We start from the raw sequence: 24,713 nt of genomic DNA on the forward strand, positions 1-24,713 counted from the left end.
TCGAGTATAATATTGTAACACGGACATCCCGCATAAATAAGAACCATAATTGCACTGTTTCCGAAACTATCCCCAACCGTTTACAACAATATCTAAATAATTTCATAAACCACCCAAAATAACAATAAGTCTACCCTATCATGAACAGTTTTTACAGTTTGGATAATTGTTATTGGACAAAGTACAGTATGGGGAATAGGCGGTTAAGTTATGTAACCATTCAAAAACGCCGATTTTCTCGAACAATTTTTTTCCTTCACAATTTGCCCAATTGTCCATATATCATCCACGTTTTGATCCATTTACTGTAAAGGAAACAGTTTCAGAATAGTTAAACTATTAAATTTGAATAAAAGCAATTAATGTATATGGAATAGTACGTTTACGGTGCGCTGTGGTATTTTTACCGAATACGGTACTGTTTCTTTATGTTTAAATTATAAGCAATGAATTAGTACTTATTTATTTTATTTGTTTTTATTTTACTTTGTTTTATTACTACATTTTATTCGATTTATAAAACCAACTTTAAAAATATTTCAAGTGTTTGTTAGAATAAGGACGTACGTAACATGATAGATTTCTCTTTATCGATCACTTTTCCGCAAACAAAGGTGACAATATGTAAGTTTGTTGACAAATTTTCACTTGGGGACGCTTAGCAACGATGTAAACTTGCATCTTGAGGTGAAAAAATGCCAACAAACTTGCATCTTATAACCTTTATTAGCCGAAGAGAGGATCGATGAAGAGAAACCGATCATGTTATTTACGCCCTTATTCTATCACACGCTTGATTTGCACTAATTGTCACCTTTATATTGATAACACCTTGGAGCACTGCGCAATGTGATGTTGTAGGTCCCAAACGATGGATAAGCTCCCAAAAACATCGGATTCGTTGAATTCGGCTTATTTCCTTGGTTCTGGCTTGGGTCTGGTCCTTTTTCACTAACATTGAGGAATGAATACTTTGTCGGCAGCTGCCCGGGAACTGGTTGAATGTTGTTGCTTCTCATTCTAGCGCTGCGTTTTACATAACTGCTATGATAGGGAAAGAAAACGAAACAGAAAGAAATTATTAGAAGCTAAAGGAAACATTAATGTATAAAACACTCACCATTCACCAATGGATTTCAAAAGAGCACGGACACTGAGATTTTCGCACCGCTTAATTGACGTCGTATTTTTTTTCTCTACGGTTTCTAGAAAAACAAAAAATGACATGCACACTAAAAACAATTTTCACAATAGCGCAGAAATTATTACTTGGCTTTAAAAAAATATAAATTATTTCATTCTTCTGATTCAAATTATAAGTAACAAATATAGGAATATCATATAAAATTCGTTGTTCCACATGTTTCGTCGAAATGTGTTTCATGGAGTCGAAATAGCCTTTGATCAATAATTGCGAAAAAGTTAAATATCACGTGTGTAAATTTTTAAGCGTGCCTCTCAAATTGACGAAACTTGTCTGACAAATGCCAATGCGTGCAACTGTTTGCCGAACTGTTCAAAAATAGTAATATATAGTTAAATGCACGTGTGTAAATGATGTTCGCCTAATAAACACAAAAACCATTCGACAAACATTGTATAAATGTTTGCACTATTTCCCACAGATTTATATCTCCGTATTGTTCTACAATATATGAGCTTTATAATATATTGGCACTGTTCGATATGGGTTACTCAAGCTGTTCTTTATGGTCTACAGCTTTGTGTTTCTTATTGTTTTACAATGTAAAAACTGTTTGCGATACACTAACCATTTCAGATGAAAGACATGTGTGGTTTTGACTATAAGACAAATTGGATTTTTCTATGCGGGATGACTTCCTCATTGCTATAAAGTGTATTTTGTGTCGTTATAGATCTTTGAGCTACATATCAAAACTAATAAACAGCCGAAAAAATCAAAAACTAAAAATCGCATTGACAAAAATTAAAAAAAGTAAAACATTTCATATTTTTGCTTCATGCTAAATTACTTTTACCGAAATAATTTCAAGCGGATTACATTACTCCTCAAGAAAAGTTCATAACAAACATAACGCATGTTCGTTTGGCTCACACTTTGACAGCTCTCGCTGCTCGATAGGCCCTAAGTATATTGACAGCTATAGTTAGTAGCTGTCAAAATACTTTGACACACTTTGACAGAAATGTCAGCTTCTGCGAATCTCTCTAATCTGAACGAGCGTGAAAGGCAAAATTCGCGCCAAATGTAACAGCCCTAACGCGTGCGTCGTTCTAGCGAAACATTATTGAGAAAAGTTGTGAAGAACGCCTGAATTGTTGCAACTTTACGTTAGGCGCGGATTAATGGATGAGGGGGGTTTGTGATTTCTTACGCGTCATACAAATTGTTTTGAATTTTCATTCACAAATCTTATTGTTTGAATCCAATTCCTTAATCTGTTCGAAAGAAAGTGTTAGTTACAGCGGAATTGATGATAAATAGAAAATATTTACCATTAGAAACGGAGTCAGCCAGTGACAAATCAGCAAACACGTCCATTTCGGAAGCCATATTGAATTTCTGATAGTGAAATGAGAAAATTTGCCTCACGTGGTTCTTCGCAATGATGAGCAGTGGGATTCATAAGCGTTCTTATGACATTGACAACTGATTGTTATGAAAAAATTACACTTGTCTTATGAATCTCAATCTCGTCGAATGAAATACACAAGTGTCTTATGAACCAACAAAAAAATAATCAAAAACGCGTTCATTAGTGTGATCTTATGAAAATCATGCGAGATTTTTGCCTCACACTGAGGAAAGCAAACGTAAGACTGTCATAAGATTTGCTTATGGAATTACGACACAAGAAAAATCTTTGAAATTCATAAGACCATCGTATGGTTTTCGGCAGATGTTGTTTCCATAATACACCTCGAAGGAATTTCGTAAGATGATCTTATGAACCATCATTGACTTGATAACAAAATCCATAGATAGTCTTATGAATTACGTTCTGAACCATTCTTGGTTCCATAAGACTGTCTTGTGTAATTTGAGCTTTAGATTATAAATTTCAATGAATGAATAATACTAATCCGCGTTGAAAAATAGGTTAACCAACTTGGGAAAATCAAATTTTCATCCATTTTGTCACGCCGCAATTCGATCAAATTTACTTTACTGTAAGCATTAGAATCGATTTGCGATACGACAAAATGGATGAAAATTCGATTTTCTCTAGTTGGCTAATCTATTTTGAACGCAAAGAAGTATATTATAGCAGCGAAACATTATTGAGAAAAGTTGTGAAGAACGCCTGAATTGTTGCAACTTTACGTTAGGCGCGGATTAATGGATGAGGGGGGTTTGTGATTTCTTACGCGTCATACAAATTGTTTTGAATTTTCATTCACAAATCTTATTGTTTGAATCCAATTCCTTAATCTGTTCGAAAGAAAGTGTTAGTTACAGCGGAATTGATGATAAATAGAAAATATTTACCATTAGAAACGGAGTCAGCCAGTGACAAATCAGCAAACACGTCCATTTCGGAAGCCATACACTGAGGCAAAAATCTCGCATGATTTTCATAAGATCACACTAATGAACGCGTTTTTTATTATTTTTTTGTTGGTTCATAAGACACTTGCGTATTTCATTCGACGAGATTGAGATTCATAAGACAAGTGTAATTTTTTCATAACAATCAATTGTCAATGTCATAAGAACGCTTATGAACCCCATTGTTCATCATTGTGAAGAACCACGTGAGGCAAATTTTCTCGGTACAGCCATTTCACTATCAGAAATTCAATATGGCTTCCGAAATGGACGTGTTTGCTGATTTGTCGCTGGCTGACTCCGTTTCTAATGCATCAAAGGGTAAATATTTTCTATTTATCATCTATTCCGCTGTAACAAACACTTTCTTTCGATCAGATTAAGAAATTGGATCCAAAGAATAAGATTTTTGACTGAAAATTCAAAACAATTTGTATGACGCGTAAGAAATCACAAACTCCGCTCATCCATTAATCCGCCCCTAACGTAAACCTGCACCAATTCAGGCGTTCTTCACAACTTTTCTCAATAATGTTTCGCTGCTATAATATACTTCTTCGCGTTCAAAATAGATTAGCCAACTAGAGAAAATCGAATTTTCATCCATTTTGTCGTATCCCAAATCGATTCTAATGCTTACAGTAAAGTGCTTTAATCGAATTGCGACATGACAAAATGGATGAAAATTTGATTTTCCCAAGTTGGTTAACCTATTTTTCAACGCGGATTAGTATTATTCATTCATTGAAATTTATAATCTAAAGCTCAAATTACACAAGACAGTCTTATGGAACCAAGAATGGATCAGAACGTAATTCATAAGACTATCTATGGATTTTGTTATCAAGTCAATGCTGGTTCATAAGATCATCTTACGAAATTCCTTCGAGGTGTATTATGGAAACAACATCTGCCGAAATCCATACGATGGTCTTATGAATTTCAAAGATTTTTCTTGTGTCGTAATTCCATAAGCAAATCTTATGACAGTCTTACGTTTGCTTTCCTCAGTGTGCTATAATATACTTCTTTGCGTTCAAAATAGATTAGCCAACTAGAGAAAATCGAATTTTCATCCATTTTGTCGTATCGCAAATCGATTCTAATGCTTACAGTAAAGTAAATTTGATCGAATTGCGGCGTGACAAAATGGATGAAAATTTGATTTTCCCAAGTTGGTTAACCTATTTTTCAACGCGGATTAGTATTATTCATTCATTGAAATTTATAATCTAAAGCTCAAATTACACAAGACAGTCTTATGGAACCAAGAATGGTTCAGAACGTAATTCATAAGACTATCTATGGATTTTGTTATCAAGTCAATGATGGTTCATAAGATCATCTTACGAAATTCCTTCGAGGTGTATTATGGAAACAACATCTGCCGAAAACCATACGATGGTCTTATGAATTTCAAAGATTTTTCTTGTGTCGTAATTCCATAAGCAAATCTTATGACAGTCTTACGTTTGCTTTCCTCAGTGTATTGAATTTCTGATAGTGAAATGAGAAAATTTGCCTCACGTGGTTCTTCGCAATGATGAGCAGTGGGATTCATAAGCGTTCTTATGACATTGACAACTGATTGTTATGAAAAAATTACACTTGTCTTATGAATCTCAATCTCGTCGAATGAAATACACAAGTGTCTTATGAACCAACAAAAAAATAATCAAAAACGCGTTCATTAGTGTGATCTTATGAAAATCATGCGAGATTTTTGCCTCAGTGCAGTGTAGTGGAGTTCTCAAATTGCATTTGGTGTCCATTTCCTATTCGAAAAAGCAGATTCCGAACAATCACTGGTTTAGTCTCCCGGATCCCGTCATGTCGGATAACAGTGTCTCGTCACTTCAGCCACAATCTGCGGCCAGTTTGCCGAACCAAAGTGCCGCATCCGGTGACCAGCGTGTGAAGTTCCTTAACAGCGAGTTCCTCTCGGATGTGACATTTTCCGTCGGTCAGAATGGTACCCTAATCTACGGGCATCGTTTCCCGCTTGCCGCGGCCAGTGAAGTCTTCTACGAGATGTTCACAGCAGGAAAACGCGAACCCCCATCCACTGTGAATGGAGAACCGATTGCAGTGCCGGACATTGAACCCGACATCTTTCTCGAAATGCTCAAATTCGTCTATTACGATAATCCAACCATAAGAGAGGACAATTTGGTTGAGTTGTACTACGCTGCCAAAAAGTACAACTTGAGTGGGTTGAGAAGTCGCTGTCAGCAGTTTGTGTGCCAAGAAGAGGCTTCGGTGATAAAAGTTTTCACGGCCAACGTTAAGCACGGGTTCGAGGAGTTGAACCAGGCTTGCCTGAAGACAATTTGTGCCAATCCGTTGGTAATATTCCGGAGTTCGGATTTTTTTGAACTGCCGCTGGACTTGATGGAGAAGATTGTCGTTCAAAGGAAACTTCGATGCAACGATGATCAACTGCTGGACGCTTTAAAGCGATGGGCTCAGCATCAAGACGGAGCTGTTGATCGACATGAAGCACTCAGCAGTTTGAAGGCTTTGGTTGAGAAGCAGCAAGAACTCAACCGAGACTACCAGTGCAGAAAGTGGCTTTACTTCGGACCGTTTTGCTACACGGAGAATGAATGTGAAGGAACCTTCCACGTGACTGCTCTGAAGCATCTCGATCTTCACGGAGTCGGAATCTACGTAGGCTGCCACGAGAACGAAATGCCAGTTTCAATGTCTATCTTGGTCATGAGCGGGGATAAGATGATCAGACGATGGCAAGCCAACGTCCCGATCAGGGAAGACATCTACGTTTATGACTGCATGTTTGAACGCATCTCGCTTCGCGCCAACTCAAAAGTGACGATTATTTGCGATGGGCCACGAAAGACTGATGGACCGCTGAAGAAATTCACCTTTTTGACTCGAGACTCCACGTGGACTGGGGATAACTCTGTGCTGAAGTTGGAAAACGGTCGCAACTACGTGCACACGGCCATCGCGTACATTCTCTATCGAACTAAAGACTCCAGGGATTCGTTTTAAATCTTACATTTAATAAATTTCACACAATAAAGCTTACAACTACAGTGACTCAATCTCATTTTCGTACGGGGCACTGTTTCCATATCAAGTTGGTATAAATCTATTAAATGGTGCATGGACTTCGATATACTTTGTCAATAATGAAGGTTATAGGTGTCATCTATTGTTTGGCAATGACAAACTGTATTCATTTGCTTAAATCTTTGGAATAATGGAAAAGTATTGAGATTGTGTCTATAATGGACCCAATTCCATATTCGTACACCTAACAAAAAAGAAATATACAGCATTCAAAACTATTTTTTAATGGACTAGATGATTACTTAAGCTCTTCGTTGTGTTGTTCAGATGCAGTAGAATACATTAGGAAAATTTAAAAGCGGACAGATTTGAAACTTAAGTAAATTTAAGAAAAATGCCAGTTTGCCCATGTTTTTTGCTAAAATATTCGGTAAGTCGAACAATAAATGGCATTTTTTTCAACATCACTTCCTTAAGAATGATAACTGCGAATATTGCACAAGTTTCAAAAAATTATAATCATTTTTAGAGTAGCTAGGAGTGGATATCGACAACTTATACTTTTGAATCTTAGGTAGCATAACATTTATAACAAATCCAAAACCAAAAATTTTAGTCAATTTCTTTATGTTTGGCTCCTAAGTTTATATACATAATCCATAGTTAATGTTCCTATCAAAACATTGCGTAATTATCATTTTTAATTTACATTTTACTACCAAACATGATTATAGAGATTTAAAGAATAAATATTATTGCCATAACCGCAACACAAACGTTTTTTAAAATGATGAAAACAACAGGATATATTCTATTAAATAGTAAATCTGCTCATTCAAGTTATTTTGTATTTTTCTTATAAAATCAATAAATTGCAAAATAGGGTGTTATTTTGAATATAATTTAAATATTATTTCAAAGATAATTGAATATTACGATGACATCAATTATGTGGAGGTATGTACATCGTAGTTTAGGGTACTTTATTGTAAAACGAAGTTCGTAGTTCAAATTATTTTTACAGACAAATTAAAAATTAACATTTACCTGTTGTTTAGAAAGAAAATTTGGTTTACATTGATTAAAAATATCATTTTAGAAGAGTTTTGAACTTATGGCACAACAATTTTCTGAACTCAAAAGGGATAAAAACTGTTTATGATTTCTGTAAACTATATATATTTCAACTAAATTTCTACCAGAGTTTACGAGTATAATCTATAGATTGGATCCAATGACAAAAATAAACGTTATTGTTCGAATTATAGGATTTAATAGCAAAAATCATTGGAAAACTGGCAGTTCTCATAACTTTACCTAAATTTCATATATGTCCACTAATAAATTGTCCAAATGTATTTCACTACATCTGAACATCATAATAAAGCATTTCAGTAATCAAATAGAGCTTCTAAATTTAGTTTTGAACGTTGTGCGTATGAATTTTGGTAGGTGTACGAATATGGAATTGGGTGAATTTTAGACATCAATTCAATACTTTTCTATTAATCCAAAGATGAATGTAAATGGAAACATTTTGTGATTGACAAACAATAGATAGCACCTGTTACCTTCAATGTGGATAAAGTATTTGTAGCTCAATACTTCATTTAATAGTTTTTTACTAACTTGATGTGGAAAAAGTATCCTGTACGAATATGAAATTGGGCCACTGTAACATTCCTAAGATCGACTTTTGTCCTCAGCGGTCCACGCCTCTCGGGCACTCTCCAGCAGCAAATCACAGGTCCGTCCGAGCAGTAGATCACCGGCTATTGTTTCCTTCAGCGCCAAACAGAGCCGTTGAATGGTTTCCTCGTTGAACGAACTAGCCTTAAGAGTGTTGGCAATTGCTGAGCTATTCATCGGTTCCGCCATGAAGTACAATGTTTCCAGAATCTCTCCTAGGGCGGTCTGGATTTCGAATTCACCATCATTTTCGTCGTTTTCCTCGTCCATTGGCTGCTGGGCGGAATTTTGTAACCCCTCTTGTTCCTTGGCAAGGATCGTGTAGATCTTCAGCATGGCCAGGAATGTATCAGCGTAAAAATGGCACACGATCGCACTGTAAATGCTATTTATTGCGGCGCTTATATTAAATCCACATCCAGCGGCGGCGGTAACGCGCAGAAGATATGCGCGCAATTCAAATGCAACGTCAAAATTCAAGTAGGCTTGGATTTTTTCGTTCTTCAAGGACGCAAATGTTTCAAATTTGCTAAATCTGAAACATTTGATGATTTTCATTATCACTGCGACGGTATATCGACATTTTCAGATAATCGCATTACGTGGATTTATCTTGCAGAGCACAATATGCAAACCAGTATTCTGACGTGCGCCTTGGACAGTGGAAGCAGACAACCCTCGGAACTCATCGGCACTAACACACGATAGACGCAGTACACGATCTTGTCGACCTGATCCTCGTAGCGTTTATTATAAAGTTTTCGTGGATCTCCAAGAACTTCTTAATCGTCTTCAGATCCTTGTTCGATAGAAAGTCCTCCTCAAACTGATTGTCGGCCGCCGTTTCGGGGAACATCTGCTTGAATCCTTCCATCAATCCCTCGATCAAGCAACTTTTGGCGAACATCTTGTAGAACTCATTCAACTGAGCGTAATCCACTTCCGCTTCCGTAAAACGATTGACCATCGCATGCACCGTTTCCAGCGTATGCTCAATCAGCTCCCTGTTGGTCGTACTGGCCAGTATAAAAGCTATCTTCTCCGTGATGTCCTCCACCTCGCGTACCACCTTGAACCAGCAGTACTCCTCATCATCCGATCGCTCCAAAATCGTCGTCAAAATCCTCATCAACTGCACCAGCACCAAAGTGTCGCTCGAGCTCAAGAACCCGCACAAACTGACCACCAAACCTTTATTCTCATACAGCAACCGATGGGTCTCTTCCACGCAGCACATGTTGCCCACAATCCCCAGAAGAATCTCCACCAGACGATTATCCTCGGACGCTTCGGAGATTCCCACAAACAGTTCAATCACGTATTGTTTGGGATGGTACACAAATTGTGTCACGCAAAATTTCAACTTTTTAGACCCTCTCCCCCCACTTTGTCACGTTTTATGTATGAGTCCTCCGAAATTTTTGTAAGGCTTGTGACTCTTGGCTTGACCCCCTCCCCCCTCGGAGCGTGACGTAATTTGTGCATGACCCCTTTCAGCAGGAACAGCTCGATGGTCATGTCCCACAGGCTGCACAGGTCCTTCTCATAGTACTCATCTTCTGCCAGGGTACCCTCCAGCTGCGGAAGCTTCAGAATCGTCGTCAGCACAAATTTTCGCCGATCCGATCGCCTTTCAGTTTTTCCAGCACCTCACCGTCTTCCGGCTGCTCCCGTTCCAGATCCGTTGTTTCCGCTGCGGTTACTGATGTTACTTCTTCGACGGATTTTTCTTGATTCTGTATTTGCGGTGCTTCCGGGCTGGAGCTTTCCATAACTTCAAGTGCGCAAACTTCTGAAGAGAAAAATTATAGAGCTCGTCGATTTTTGCGTTGGCTTTTCTGAATAATAATGGGACTGTGCGTCGCGTCCGTTTGTAAACAAAAACCGCACAAAAACATCATCGATCGTTTGACAGAGTTTTAGCATTGGGTGATGCTGCTGCAAGGTGGAGGATAAGGAACGAACTGAAATTGGAATAACAACCCGAATAAAATAATATGCCGATCAACCAGTGATTAAGGGGCATGATCCGTCATTGATTTCAGAATTTTCAAAAGCAGTTTTTTCGTTCAAAATTAGGCAAATTTACAGGAAAATGAGTTCACTGTATTCTGTTCTCCAACCGTGCATACACCACGTGCCTATCGACGCCTTGATAGGTGATGCTAAAACGATATAATCGTTCTACCTTTCGTAAGGGTCCATTCACACATTTCATAACGCTGGATGGGGTGAGTGGGTGTTATAATAATTGTGCAAAATTTCAGCTCGATCGGTGGAGCTATATTTTAGCGCCAGCCATTCAAAGTTTGTATGGGATTTACTATGGGAAAACTTACTTTGCAAAGAAAAATCGTCAGAGGTCGCAAACAAAGATCTCGATAGGAATTTCTACCATGAACAACATTGCCGAAGACCGCAAAGTAATCCGATGCTAGTAAAAAAAGTTATTAAGCATAGACTATTCGGAAATTTTGCCCGATTTTGTTATTATTGTTATTCCTTTACGAAACCCTGAAGCAAAGAAAGCACCACGGGAGATGAACTAAACACAAAAAGTTATGTATTCACATTACACTTGATTTCTAATCCAGGGTGGCCAGTGAAAAGTCAATTTCGAATTCCCGGTTTTCTCCCGGTTTTTTCCCGATATTTCAAAAATATTCTAAGAAACATTATTGCGATTTTTTTTACTATTTCAAACGACTTTTAAGTACGAGTTTTTTGTTTAAACCAAAGCATTTCTATTGGGGGTAGACGGAAATCAGATATTTTGCTGCGCATTCAAATTTTCTGGGCTTATACTGATTCTGCTAAATTTCAGTTTGATCTATGAAACGATATTTTACGACGGTCATTTTAAGTAATCGTAAAATTTGTTATGAACAAGTTCAGTGCTAAAAAAAGATTGACCCTTGTTTATATTATGGGATCGAGTCAATCTTTGAATGAATCATAGTTTAAATTTTAAACGGTCACAGGTTTGGTAGACATAAAAATGAATATATCAATTGTTCAACATTTCGTTCTATGGTCATCAGCATATAATTTTTGTTATGTTTTATCCCCACAAATCTAGAACATTTTCTCAGGGCAATTATTTCTGATAAAACATAAAGAATATGTTCTTGGCTTTATTGACTAACTTGGGATTCGAATACAAAAACTTTAGTAAAAATCCACTAAAGTATAGATCAGTGATTCCCAAAGTGAGCGAATTCACCCCACTGGGGCGATTTTCAGGCTCAAGTGGGCGAAAATTTGTAAAACAGAATTTAAGGGGCAAAAAATCTAGAAAGGGGGCTAAAAAGCTAACACGGGAGCATTTGAAAATAATTACTCATAACCTTTGGAGAACACATATCTGATGGTTAATCAATTCCAAACTTAACTATTTCCAGGACTATTTTACCTTAAACCGTTATATCTCTAATCATGATCATTTTCAAATTATGATAGACAACACTTGATGATTGTGTGATGCATTCAGGTTTTCCAATATCATGAGTTTTTAGAACGGACAAAAAAATCTAATGTGCCCATGTTCCGATTGCACTCTTTTTCATTAGTTATTATGGTACAAATCATTTTAGAAACAAATTTTTAAAAATTTAGCAAACAAAAATCGGGTTCCAACGATTCTAAAGACGTAATTTCTTCAAATGTATTTTTAAAAAGTGTTTTAAAAATACATTTGAAGAATTTTCAGAGATGCGTCAGATTTGAACTTTCAGAACTTCCGAAAAAAATCGAGTTAGAAAAATTGCATTGAACAATGAGTTGAAAAACATTCTGGATTTTCATATATGTTTCAGGGTATTTGGATTGGATAAAAATGCGTTCCCAGAAATATCAAACATTTATTATTCACAATTTCTGAAAATTATTGCAGTAATTTTAGAAACGGCAAATGATGGAATGACTGATTCAGTAGCCTGTAATGCACGCAAGATATTGTTAAAATCGATATTATAAATTACAGTCCAATAAATCATTCATAGTTACTGTGGGTTATCGATATTTAAGAAAATATTTTTAAATGTACATAAAAGTTATTGTATTATGATTCTATGGATATGCGAGTCAAGGAAATTTTCTGGCGTACAGCGCTTAATTAAAATATGTGAATCACATATTAGGGGGCCTCAAGGGTGCGAAAGTTGAAAAAGTTTGGGAAGCACTGGTATAGATCGTGCTGGTTAAAACATTACTTGATATGCAAAATTTTCCCGGTACTAATTGAAATTCCCGTATATTTCCCGGTTTTCTCCCGGTGATTCGAAATTCCCGGCTTTTTCCCGGTTTTCCCGATTTCCCGGTGCGCTGGTCACCCTGCTAATCACTACTTTTTTGATCCAGTTTCCTAATTGCAAGCAATTTACGTTTTTCATTATTTTCCATACGTTTTGACAGTTCTCCGACTACCATTCTTCCATCAGGGTGGCCACCAAATTTCGATATTGAAATTCCCGCTTTTTTCCCGGTTTTCCCGGTTTTTAATCCATTCTTTCCAACGACTTTAGTAGATTTTTTCTATATCAAAAACCGTTTCTTTGAAAAGCACTGTAACATTTTTTTTTAAATCGGTTCAATTTTTTAGTTGTTTTTCCATAGTAATTTGATTGTTTATCTTCACTATAGGAGCAATGAGTTGACTATTAGATTGTTCTAATCTATTAAGAATCTTATTCTGAAAACTATGGCATAGTATAGTATTCATCTGAATCGATTTATACCGCATTCGTCCAAAATCAATGGAGCTGGAGCTATCTATTATGGGAAAGAGATGGTTACTTGTGCTAATAAAACAGATCCTACTCTTGACATGGCAGGGGTTTATTTTGAATGCTATTTGAACCATATTTACCAACAATTTACCAACCAAGTTTGGCTTCAAAAACTTCAAATTTTCAAGTTCAGATTTTAAGATCTAGAGAACCTGGCAACCGTTCACGTTGAAAATTTAATGGATTGGTTGCATACTGGTGATGATAAAACGATCGGAATTTCAGCTCGGAGCTCTGTTTGATTCTCTGCTCTTGAAATGTAGAGATTTGGCTTTTATTTATAATTATCTTAAGTGAATCTTAATGCTGAATTTCAGATAATTTGGCCGACAAAAGCCCCAGGTGCCTAAGGAAATCATTAAGATGCCCAAGTAGTTCTTTACCGTAATTAAATTTATTTCAATTCTTTATCTTTTGATTTTTTTTTTCGTAAAAATAAAAAGTTTTCGAAAGCAAATGAGTTTAAGATATGGATGAAATAAGGCCACACATTTAGAAGCACCTACTAAGGGCTCACTCACAATTTTAATAACAACAAAAAATATCATTTTTGACATCCACTCACCCTCTCGTAATGCTTTCTGTATAGATATTCTACACATTTTATATGAGCTCTAACAGCTTGACCATTATTAAAATCTTAAATGAGCCCTTATTCAAAACTGTGTCGCTTAGATAACTATATATAGACATATTAAAAGTTTTTACAAATAAAGGTTTGTTTTCAAGATTAGTTGTGGTATTCAGCAATTACAGAAGAGTGCTAAACCAATCTGCAATAAGTAATTATATTTTGATTCAAAACGTCGAGCAAATTAGAGAAAAGTGCAAAACATATTAGCCCTGACAGTGGAAGAACAAAAATTCAAAAAAAAAAATCGAAACATTGCTATGAACTGAATGAAACATTTTTAAGAAATATGATAATAACATTAAATCATTAATGTTTGAAGGATATTTGTTAAAATTGCGGATGCCTCATGGCAATATCATTAAACATAACTACTTTCTATAACTTATTTTGGAGGTTGGTTGTTTGAAGATTGGAGCTTGAAGATGTTCGTTCAAAACCATTTTCCCGGTGATCTTCTCAAATTCCCGGTTTTTCCCGTCTTTTTCCCGGTGGATTCAAATTCCCGTCTTTTTCCCGCTTTTCCCGTTTTTCCCGGTTCGGTGGCCACCCTGTTCCATGCGCTTGTGTTGAAAGCTTGAGAGCGTAGCGCGATCAGTTGGAGGAATACAAACAACAGTGTCGTCGCTCGGCGGCCAGTAAAAGAAGCTGAATGTTCGAAAGGTTGTTGCCTGTAATGTTTGCCGCTGGTGCCAACTGTTAGCGTTTAAGAACGAAATAAACAGTCCCCGCATAGAAAAATACAATTTGTCTTAGTTTCCTTACAGTATGTTTCCTCTAACTGTAACTGTTAATGTATCATAAGCGGTTAGTTTTATGTTGAACAATATAAAACCAAATGCCTAAAACTGTATGCAACTGTTTTAGAAGTCCATTCCAATTAGTAACAATATAGATTATACCCCAGAAATTGTAAGATTGTATTGGAATCTCAACCCTTGAGAAATAGTTGCAATGTAAAAATACATTTTGCCAATTAGGTTTAGGCGGACATTTCCGCAATGTACTTACACATGTACATTTAACGGTACATCACCTTTTTTCCACAGTTTGGCAAACAGTTTCTCGCATTGGTATTTGTTAGCTACCAAAAATTTGACCACGCTAAGAACCAGGTTCACTCAAGCTGTTATAAAATTTGTTTTTCTTTCACATTAAACAATCAGAATAAATGTACAAAAAACTATCGTTTCATGCAAAAAAATGCAGGGTTCATTCACATATTTCATAACGCCGAAAATGGCCATTTTCGACACCCAACCACCCCTCGTAACGTTTTTTGTATGAACATTCTACAAATTTTGTATGAGCCGTAACATCAATACGACACCCACCCACCCCCATCAGCGTTATGAAATTTGTGAATAAGCCCATAGAGCCCATTCACAAATGAAATAACGCTGAAGGGGGTGGGTGGGTGTCCACATGACGTTACAGTCCTTAAAAAAATTGTAAAACATTCTTACAAAAGGCGTTACGCAGGGGTGGGTGGGTGTCAAGAATGGAATTTTTGCGTTATGAAATTTGTGAACAAAGCCATACAAATTTTCCCACGTATGAGCAAATTTACATGTATAACTATCTCGGTCGAATTGTGTGCAAATAATGTGCAAACAATTTTTGCACACTGTTAAAGTTGCAGAATTATTTTTAGCGTGCATGGATTTGAAACATGTTGTCAAAACACGAAAGAAGAAAAATAGAAAATCGATTTGTCGGATCGGCGGTGTTTGAAAAACATTTTTTACGTTCTATTTGAGTGGTAGGCAGTGAAAAGAACCAGGCACAAGTATTGGGGAACCGAGCACTTTCTAGAAGTGCTGCTGCGGGGAAATAATCATCCTTGCGGAATCGTCAAGTAAGCTTTGAATGTCCATTGAATCAACTTGAATTTAATGATTGTTCCACTTTACAGTTCCTGGTGGACCAGTGTCTTTCCGGTCTTTCGCAAACCCGGAGGATGACCGCTTCATTTATCACGGCCAACCATCCTTCACCTGAATCACATATCGTACGCGATCCCGAGGAAAAGTGCATTATTTAGGTGGCTGCCATGGATTCGACGCCCAGTGTTGATCTGAATGCAGGAGTAATTATAATGTAAGGAATGACTCCGACTCGGTTGTATTGTCTATCCGAGTCATTGCTGTAACGTCGCTCAACCGGCGCCATCGATGGACTAGTGAGCGCTTTTCAGTTTAGTGTTGAACGCATTAAGGTTATTCACAAATTTCATAATGCTGAAAACTTAAATGAACTTAAACATTTTAAGAACTCCCCGTACCCCTTTCAACGTTATAAAATTTTCCCCTTACGCGCGATATAAATAAGAAACCAATGTGAATATGTGTCATTGATATATAAACTATATTAAAATAAGAATAAATATGAATAGTAATATTACATAACAACATTGCACTTTACAATTTATTTTGAAAAAGAAACAAAATAACGGTTTGGTAAGTAGTATTTGAATACTATAATTAACTGTAAAACAATTATTACGCATACATTATTTATTTTGGTCCTGGCTTTATAGTTCAACTGTTTCAACAATGTTTGCCTTACAGTAAATCAAGTGCGAAATGGATGGTATGTCGACAGTTTGGTTTACTGTAATCGCAAAAAATTGTTCGGAAAAATCAGCGTTTTTGAATGGTTACATAACTTAACCGCCTATTCCCCACATTGTTATTTGTCCATTTACCATTCACCGAACTGTCGAAACAGTCTGCGGTAGTGTTGCTTTATTGTTATTTTAGATGTTATAGGAAACTGGCTAGATATTGTCGTTCATGGTTGTGGATAGTTTGGTGAATAGTGGGTGTACGGTTCTGGTTTATGCGGGCTGTTTTGTTGATTCTGCGTTCCTTGCTACAATGTTCCATAGGCCTTTTCATTTGACGTTTAAAATCAGCTGATCTCTAAGCACTTTGACAGTTCTTCTATGGAAATGACAGGCCCGCGTTAGCACCGGTCCTCCACCGATGTAAACAAATGCATAGACGGACCTGTCAAATGAAAAGGCCTATTCCACTTTACTCCGTTCCATGAGCTAAATGACATTTGAACCATTTTTAATCTGAACGATGTGCGGGGTACAAATTCAAAAGTGTTCAGATTAAATGGTCGGTATTCAGACAGACCGGACTAGATGATATTTTGGCGTTTTAAAGATACGTTGAGGACTACATCAATTTTGGTTCTTCCGATGCTGTTTTGATACAGATGAATCATGGAATAGATATGTTACATTATTACAGCGAATGATGCTAATATTTTGACATTTAAAGTGCCTGGGGTACTTTTTCTTGAAACTACAGTTAAGCCTCTATGAGTCGATGTTCCATTACTCGATATCGACTCATGGAACCATACTAAATTCAAAATTTCATGGTTACTATGATGATCCCCTCAAGCAGCATTCCAAGTCATTTCTGTTCCAATACTCGATATTTCCATGAGTCGATGGTCCCTTCAGATATCGACTCATGGAGGTTTGACTGTATTATAAAGCACTTGGTTCAGTCTGTCTGAACACCGACCAAATGTGGTTGTACCCGGTACTGAAAAAGAGCCATCTATTTGCCATTTCAGTTTTGAATATCGCCCTATTGCGACTAAGGTGTTGGATGTTGATGCTGATAATGTTGTTGTAGTCGTTTAATGACAAAAATGACAGTGGAAATATTAGCTGGTGAAGTAGTTCTGGAAAGCAATAATTCATATACAGCTTTATTTGGGAATTCTAGGGAAATGTTGACATTTCCCATATTTAGTGTTTTGATTGATTTTGAAATCCTTGATGGAAGAAATGCCTTAAATCAATTGACTGTTTAACGAGAAACTTGCGACGATCAACGCGCCACTATAATTCATATAACGGAGGGTATTAGAAATAACTTGGAGGTGATGATTACGCAATTTGGAGGTTAAAATCACCTCCAAACACTAGCGATTTTGCGGTGGGATGTTGACGTTTGATCACGAATAAATTTGTTCAAGGTTTGCTTGAACGCATTACAAAATAAACTAGATTTCTTCAGGAGTTCATTTTGTGATTTTTATAAAATTCCTAAGGATTAAGATAACTTAAGAAAATTAACGTAGATTTTTTCTTCGGATAACCATAAAAGTTACCTAAGAGATTCCAGCATGAATTCCTCAAAAAAACCTTTCAGATTTTTTTCAAGAAAATCATAAGTACTCCAGGAATGCTTTCAATGATTTTACCACAGACAAACATGTTGAAACAAACGACTACTAAACAACCAACAAAGGCTTCTGTCCACACCGCAGGCTACTGACTGATCTCGTTGCCAGTCAGCACCCCTCTTTTATTCACTTCCTGGGTATATAGTCACCCCACGCAGTTGAATCACCCACAATTTATGAATCAGCTGATTTCAAAACAAAAAAAAAATATTGTCAAACTTATCACAAAACATCACATAATCATTTTTACTGACAAGCTACACATAGTTTTCAACCATTTCAAGGCTTTTTATCTCAGTAAAAAAGCTCTTGATCGCGGTATGAATCAACAATATTACTAAATTCTTTTTGTGGCTATTTGGGCTGTATTTTTGGTCAACTTCGTAATCCGTGTGCCTATTTACGCCTAGCTAGAAATGACGTTTTAAAGTGTGTTTCAAAGATTTTTTGTGAGAGTTTGAGCCCCAGACATCATTTACAAATTCAATAAACATAGCTATTGGAGAAAAATGCGTATTTATACGGATATTGATGAGATTTTTGAGTAAAATACTTGATCAATAAATTGTGGGAAATATACACACCAGTCACAATTTATGACTCAGCGTTCAAACTACTAGTACTTAGTATTTTGAAAAATGATTTTAAATTTCAAATAATGCTCAATGTAAAATTTTGTTACGGGAGAGCAAATGTGCAAAAGGACCGTTCATAAACTACGAAAATTTCTTTTTTTTTTTGTGGAAAAGGAGTCTGAACATACTAATGAATTTCCATGCTTTAGTAAACAAATTCTTATGAAAAAAGTTATTTTGTGGTATTCTATGGCCATACAAATTGCGGATGTTGTTTATGTAATTGAGGCCTTACATTACAGATTATTATCTTGAATAATTTATGGATAAAGAATGGAGGAACAAAAAGAAACAGTACAGATGTAAAATATGTAAAGAAATTTTTATCTACACCTGATAGGTTCTTCCTAATTTTGCTATAAAAACGGGATTTTGCTTCTGCAGAAGGACCAAAAGCAACGAGTGGGAATTAAAAGAATTGGTTTGCATCCTGCCATTTTTTTGTCATTTTTTTTGATCTCTTTTGTTGCGCGTAAGTTTTTTAGATTAACTCCCAGGCCAAACTTTTGGCTCTTCTATCAGACACATGGAGAAGTAAAAGGTATTCACACTTTTAATAAATCCAAAAATCAGAGTTCATGGAGTATCGTTTACATTCCGATTTTGCGTAATGTGCCACCATATAATATTGGAATCCTCACACTGAGAAAAATCTACACGTTAAGGTCATGTGCTTTACTTATAGATTTGCACAATGAGGAGACCACATGACTTGAGATGGATTGCGTCATTGACTTCACATGTGTATCAAAATTAAGTTGTCATGGGAAGCAAACATGAATGTCTAAATAATAAATCATGAAAACCGACTGATTTGTTTGTTGAATGCGAAATGTAGTGCCTTTAGATAGCCAGATGTGTGACAGAACATGAATGTTATAAGAATGAAGGAAGAAATTAGGTAGAAGAACACTTGCTCCCCAAAATATGGATTCAAGGCTCAAATCCATAATTTGGGAAGCCCGGGATTAGCATTCTCCATTTTTTTTAAACTGAAAACCAGAAAAATCTGCTAGTTGAATCCGATTTTTCTTCCAAACCATACATTATGTTCCATGTTTTTAGAGAAAGGTAGAATCCTCTTATATCGGACAACTTTACTAATAAAAGAAAAAAAAACGAATTCACAAATTTCATTTAACACTTTCAGCTTCAAATTTTTCTTCTTCTCTTTGGAAGCATGATGACTGTCGTTCAACACGAAGTCCAACCGCAGTTTAGTTCGCTATGAGTTGATCACAAATAATTTAGAAATTTTGAACATGGAAATCTACAGCAAAGCTAAACGATTTCATCATAACAAACTTATTGCGCAAATCGATAAATTGACCAATTTGAACATAATGATCATGACACAAGCTAACCATAAGCAAACCACACTGAATCCGTGTTGGGTGATGATCTATGCGTCCATAGGTTGACGCATACGAATCTGAAGGGAAAGCTTCGGGAATTAATGTGGAAAAATTGAAGCAAAACAAAGGAATTTAATGTGTAACACACACGAAGTTTGCAAGAAAATCACAGAAAATCGATATGGACGTTCATGAATCGATCCACAATTTTAAACACAGATCGAACGTGTGGATTTTTATCAGTGCAGTAAAGGCAGTCGAAGTAAATCATTTACGAGTTCTGCCATTTACATCTAATGATTTACTAATTAGACTACCTACCATCATCCTCCAAATAAACATGCTCCAGAAGCATATAAATCCACAAATTCAATGTTCACTAAGCTCGCTCAGTAGCAAAATTAAAAATCAAGCAATGTCATGCAGATTCTTGAAATACTTGGTTCCGGTTCACCCCCGGATATAACTAACGTTGTCTGAGGCAGTGTTCTAATAAACATATGAACTATATAGCATTTAATTGCAAAATAATAGGGTAACGACTGTTTATTTTGTTCTCAAACGCTAACAGTTGGCGCCAGCGGCAAAAATTACAGACAACAACCTTTCGAACATTCAGTTTCTCTTACCGGCCGCCGAGCGGCGACACTGATGTTTGTATTCCCCTCACTGATCGCGCTACGCTGGATTCTCAAATTTCTCAAACATTCAACACAAGCGCATGGAAGAATGGTAGTCGGAGAACTGTCAAAACGTATGGAAAATAATGAAAATCGTAAATTGCTTGCAATTAGGAAACTGAATCAAAAAAGTAGTGATTAGAAATCAAGTGTAAAGTGAATACATAACTTTTTGTGTTTAGTTCATCTTCCGTGGTGCTTTCTTTGCTTCAGGATTTCGTTTTTACTACCATTGAAAAAGAGCCATCTATTGCCTTTTCAGTTTTGAATATCGCCCTATTGAAAGTAAACAACTGATTCATAAATCGTGTTCACTTTGATTCATATTTGTGGACAACTTTTTTGCCGATTCATAAATTGTGGTTTTAGACAATGATCAAATACGTGAAAATTTCAAATGTTTTCAACAATTTTAATGACAACATTGTGCATGAACTGCAGGTATATACACTTTTTATATTACACACCACTTTACCATTCGGAATTGATTTCATCAGAAAATATTGTTTATTCTGCTCTCTTGAATTTTTCAAATTTAGGCAGAGCCATAAATGATTCATAACTGTGGGACCAGTGTATTACAATTTCCTTCTCTTACCTCTATCTTACAATATGTTTACATCCAGACACCTCCGCTGCAGGATGTGTGATGTACCTGATGCTCTCCAACAAAACAGACGTAACAGCTAGAACAATTATCAAATTAAAACATGGTCACGTGAACATTTACGCCCAATGCTAAAAAAAACATCATCTGGCCAACCGCGAACTAGATGGCGGAAGTGAGCAAACGCCAAACTCAAACAAAAACGATGTGAGCGCCACTAGTGGCCTGTCGGCCTACTACCAAATATTAGAATTGGGTGCTAATTCGCTGTGCGATGAAAATAATTAGAGTGTTACGTCTGTTTGTCTGTGATTTTACCATCGTTCAAGATTCCCGTTTACAACATCTTTAAGATATGAAATAGTATTTTCTCAAATAATTTTCTAGAATTTCGTTCATAATAATTCTTTAGACTTCAATCAGTGACTTACTTACTTACTTATTTGGCTTTACATCAATTATCTTGATAAAGCCTCGCCAACAATATTTCGCCAATTCCCTCGGTTCATGGCCGCTTCTCTCCATCCTCGACTGTGACCCACGCTCTCCAGGTCCTGGTGTACCTGATCAATCCACCTAGCTCGCTGCGCCCCACGCCTTCTTGTTCCGACCGGATTCGTGGCGAACACCATCTTTACAGGGTTGTTGTCCGGCATTCTTGCAACATGCCCTGCCCAGCGTATCCTTCCAGCTTTAGCTACCTTCACGATACTGGGTTCGCCGTAGAGTTGAGCGAGCTCGTGGTTCATCCTTCGCCGCCACACGCCGTTCTCCTGCACGCCGCCGAAGATCGTCCTTAGCACTCGGCGTTCGAAAACCCCAAGAGCTTGCAAGTCCTCTTCGAGCATAGTCCACGCCTCATGCCCATAGAGGACTACCGGTCTTATGAGCGTTTTGTACATCGTGCATTTGGTGCGGGGGTGAATCTTTCTTGACCGCAGTTTCTTCTGGAGCCCATAGTAGGCACGACTTCCGCTGATGATGCGCCTTCGTATTTCCCGACTAACATTGTTGTCAGCCGTCAACAAGGATCCGAGGTAGACGAACTCGTCCACCACCTCGAAGGTATCCCCGTCTATCGTAACACTGCTTCCTAGGCGGGTCCTGTCGCGCTCAGTTCCGCCAACCAGCATGTACTTTGTTTTCGACGCATTCACCATTAGCCCGACTCTTGTTGCTTCGCGTTTTAGGCGGGTGAACAAATCTGCCACCGTTTCAAATTTTCTCCCAATAATATCCATGTCGTCCGCGAAGCAAACAAATTGTCCGGATCTCGTGAAAATCGTGCCTCGACTGTTAAGTCCGGCTCTCCGCATGACACCTTCAAGCGCAATATTGAACAACAGGCACGAAAGCCCATCGCCCTGTCGTAGTCCCCTCCGAGACTCGAACGAACTGGAGTGTTCGCCCGAGATCTTCACGCAGTTTTGCACACCGTCCATCGTTGCTCTGATCAATCTTGTGAGCTTCCCGGGAAAGCTGTTCTCGTCCATGATTTTCCATAGCTCTATGCGGTCGATACTATCGTATGCCGCCTTGAAATCGATGAACAAATGGTGCGTAGGGACCTGGTACTCACGGCATTTCTGGAGGATTTGCCGCACGGAAAAGATCTGGTCCGTTGTCGAGCGGCCGTCGATGAAACCTGCTTGATAACTTCCCACGAACTCGTTTGCTATAGGTGATAGACGACGGAAGAGAATCTGGGATAGCACTTTATAGGCGGCGTTTAGGATGGTTATTGCACGATAATTTTCACACTCCAGTTTGTCGCCCTTTTTGTAGATAGGGCATATAACGCCTTGCTTCCACTCCTCCGGTAGCTGTTCCGTTTCCCAGATTCTGACTATCAGCCGATGCAGACAAGCGGCCAACCTGTCCGGGCCCATCTTGATGAGTTCGGCTCCGATACCATCCTTGCCAGCGGCTTTGTTGTTCTTGAGCTGTTGAATGGCATCCTTAACTTCCCCCATCGTGGGAGCTGGTTGATTTCCGCTATCCGCTGTGCTGACGTAGCCATCGCCTTCGCTGTCCTGACCTTCTGTGCCTGTGTTCTCTGCGCCATTCAGGTGTTCATCGTAGTGCTGCTTCCACCTTTCGATCACCTCGCGTCCGTCCGTCAAGATGCTCCCATCCTTATCCCGGCACATCTCAGCTCGCGGCACGAAGCCTTTGCGGGATGTGTTGAGCTTCTGATAGAACTTCCGCGTTTCTTGAGAACGGTACAGCAACTCCATCTCTTGGCATTCCACCTCTTCCAGGCGGCGCTTTTTGTCCCGGAATAGGCGGGTTTGCTGTTTCCGCTTCAGTCTGTATCGTTCCACGTTTTGCCGCGTACCATGCTGCAGCATTGCAGCCCGCGCTGCATTCTTCTCCTCTAAAACCTCTTGGCACTCCTCGTCGAACCAATCGTTTCTTGAGCTCCGTTCCACATATCCGACAACGCTTTCGGCAGCGTCGTTAATGGCTGCTTTGACTGTCCTCCAGCAGTCCTCAAGAGGGGCCCTATCGAGCTCGCCCTCATCCGGCAACGCTGCCTCAAGATGCTGCGCGTACGCATTGGCGACATCCGGTTGTTTCAGCCGCTCGAGATTGTACCGGGGCGGGCGTCGGTACCGTACATTGTTGATGACGGATAGTTTTGGGCGCAGTTTCACCATCACCAGGTAGTGGTCGGAGTCAATGTTGGCGCCACGATAGGTTCTGACGTCGGTTATGTCGGAGAAGTGCCGTCCATCGATCAAAACGTGGTCGATTTGTGATTCCGTCTGCAGTGGTGATCTCCAGGTGTATCGATACGGGAGGCTGTGCTGGAAATAGGTGCTACGAATGGCCATGTTCTTGGAGGCGGCAAAATCTATCAGTCGTAGGCCGTTCTCGTTCGTCAGCCGGTGGGCGCTGAACTTTCCAATCGTCGGTCTGAACTCCTCCTCCTGGCCAACCTGAGCATTCAAATCTCCTATGATGATCTTGACGTCGTGGCTTGGGCAGCGGTCGTACTCGCGTTCGAGCTGCGCGTAAAATGCGTCCTTGTCATCATCAGTGCTTCCGGAGTGTGGGCTATGCACGTTGATTATGCTGAAGTTAAAGAATCGGCCTTTGATTCTTAACTTGCACATTCGTTCATTGATCGGCCACCACCCGATCACGCGCCTTTGCATGTCACCCATCACTATAAAAGCTGTTCCCAGCTCGCGTGTGTTGCCGCAGCTCTGGTAGATGGTATGATTACCTCTAAACGTTCGCACCAATGCTCCTGTCCAGCACACCTCCTGCAGCGCTACGATGTCGAAACCGCGGGTCTTCAGTACATCGGAGAGTATGCGAGTACTTCCAATGAAGTTGAGAGATTTGCAGTTCCACGTACCGAGTTTCCAATCGCTAGTCCATTTTCGTCGCTGTGGTCTTTGCCGATTGTTCCGGTCCGTATTCTCTCGTTGACGTTCCTGTGCTGATGTGTTTTTACGGCTGGCTCGCAGGGCCTGACACCAACCCCCTAGATTTCCGGAGGACCATTCCCCCTAAATGTTCGGAGGGCCATAGTGC

General features: G+C 38.4%; 1 protein-coding gene and 1 long non-coding RNA gene across 3 annotated transcripts; one reads left to right on the plus strand and one right to left on the minus strand.

Moving 5' to 3' along the window:
- Positions 1 to 603: 603 nt before the first annotated feature.
- On the minus strand, positions 604 to 10,117 carry LOC110675359. Of its 2 annotated transcripts, none has more exons than XM_021840058.1 (3): positions 9,912 to 10,117; positions 1,121 to 1,205; positions 604 to 1,041 (listed from the first exon to the last, which is right to left on the minus strand). In XM_021840058.1, exons 1-3 carry the CDS (start codon positions 10,027 to 10,029, stop codon positions 804 to 806), a joined length of 441 nt encoding a protein of 146 aa, XP_021695750.1. In that variant the 5' UTR covers positions 10,030 to 10,117; the 3' UTR covers positions 604 to 803. The 2 variants fall into 2 exon arrangements, with proteins under 2 accessions (XP_021695750.1, XP_021695748.1); XM_021840056.1 differs by having other exon boundaries at positions 604 to 1,044; positions 9,912 to 10,113.
- A 5,054-nt stretch (positions 10,118 to 15,171) lies between these two features.
- LOC110675360 lies at positions 15,172 to 15,996 on the plus strand. Its single transcript, XR_002499401.1, has 2 exons — positions 15,172 to 15,533; positions 15,591 to 15,996. It is a non-coding gene; the product is annotated as an uncharacterized LOC110675360 (long non-coding RNA).
- Positions 15,997 to 24,713: the final 8,717 nt, after the last annotated feature.

Source organism: Aedes aegypti, chromosome 2 (genome assembly GCF_002204515.2).
Source record: "Aedes aegypti strain LVP_AGWG chromosome 2, AaegL5.0 Primary Assembly, whole genome shotgun sequence".
Taxonomy (NCBI): domain Eukaryota; kingdom Metazoa; phylum Arthropoda; class Insecta; order Diptera; family Culicidae; genus Aedes; species Aedes aegypti.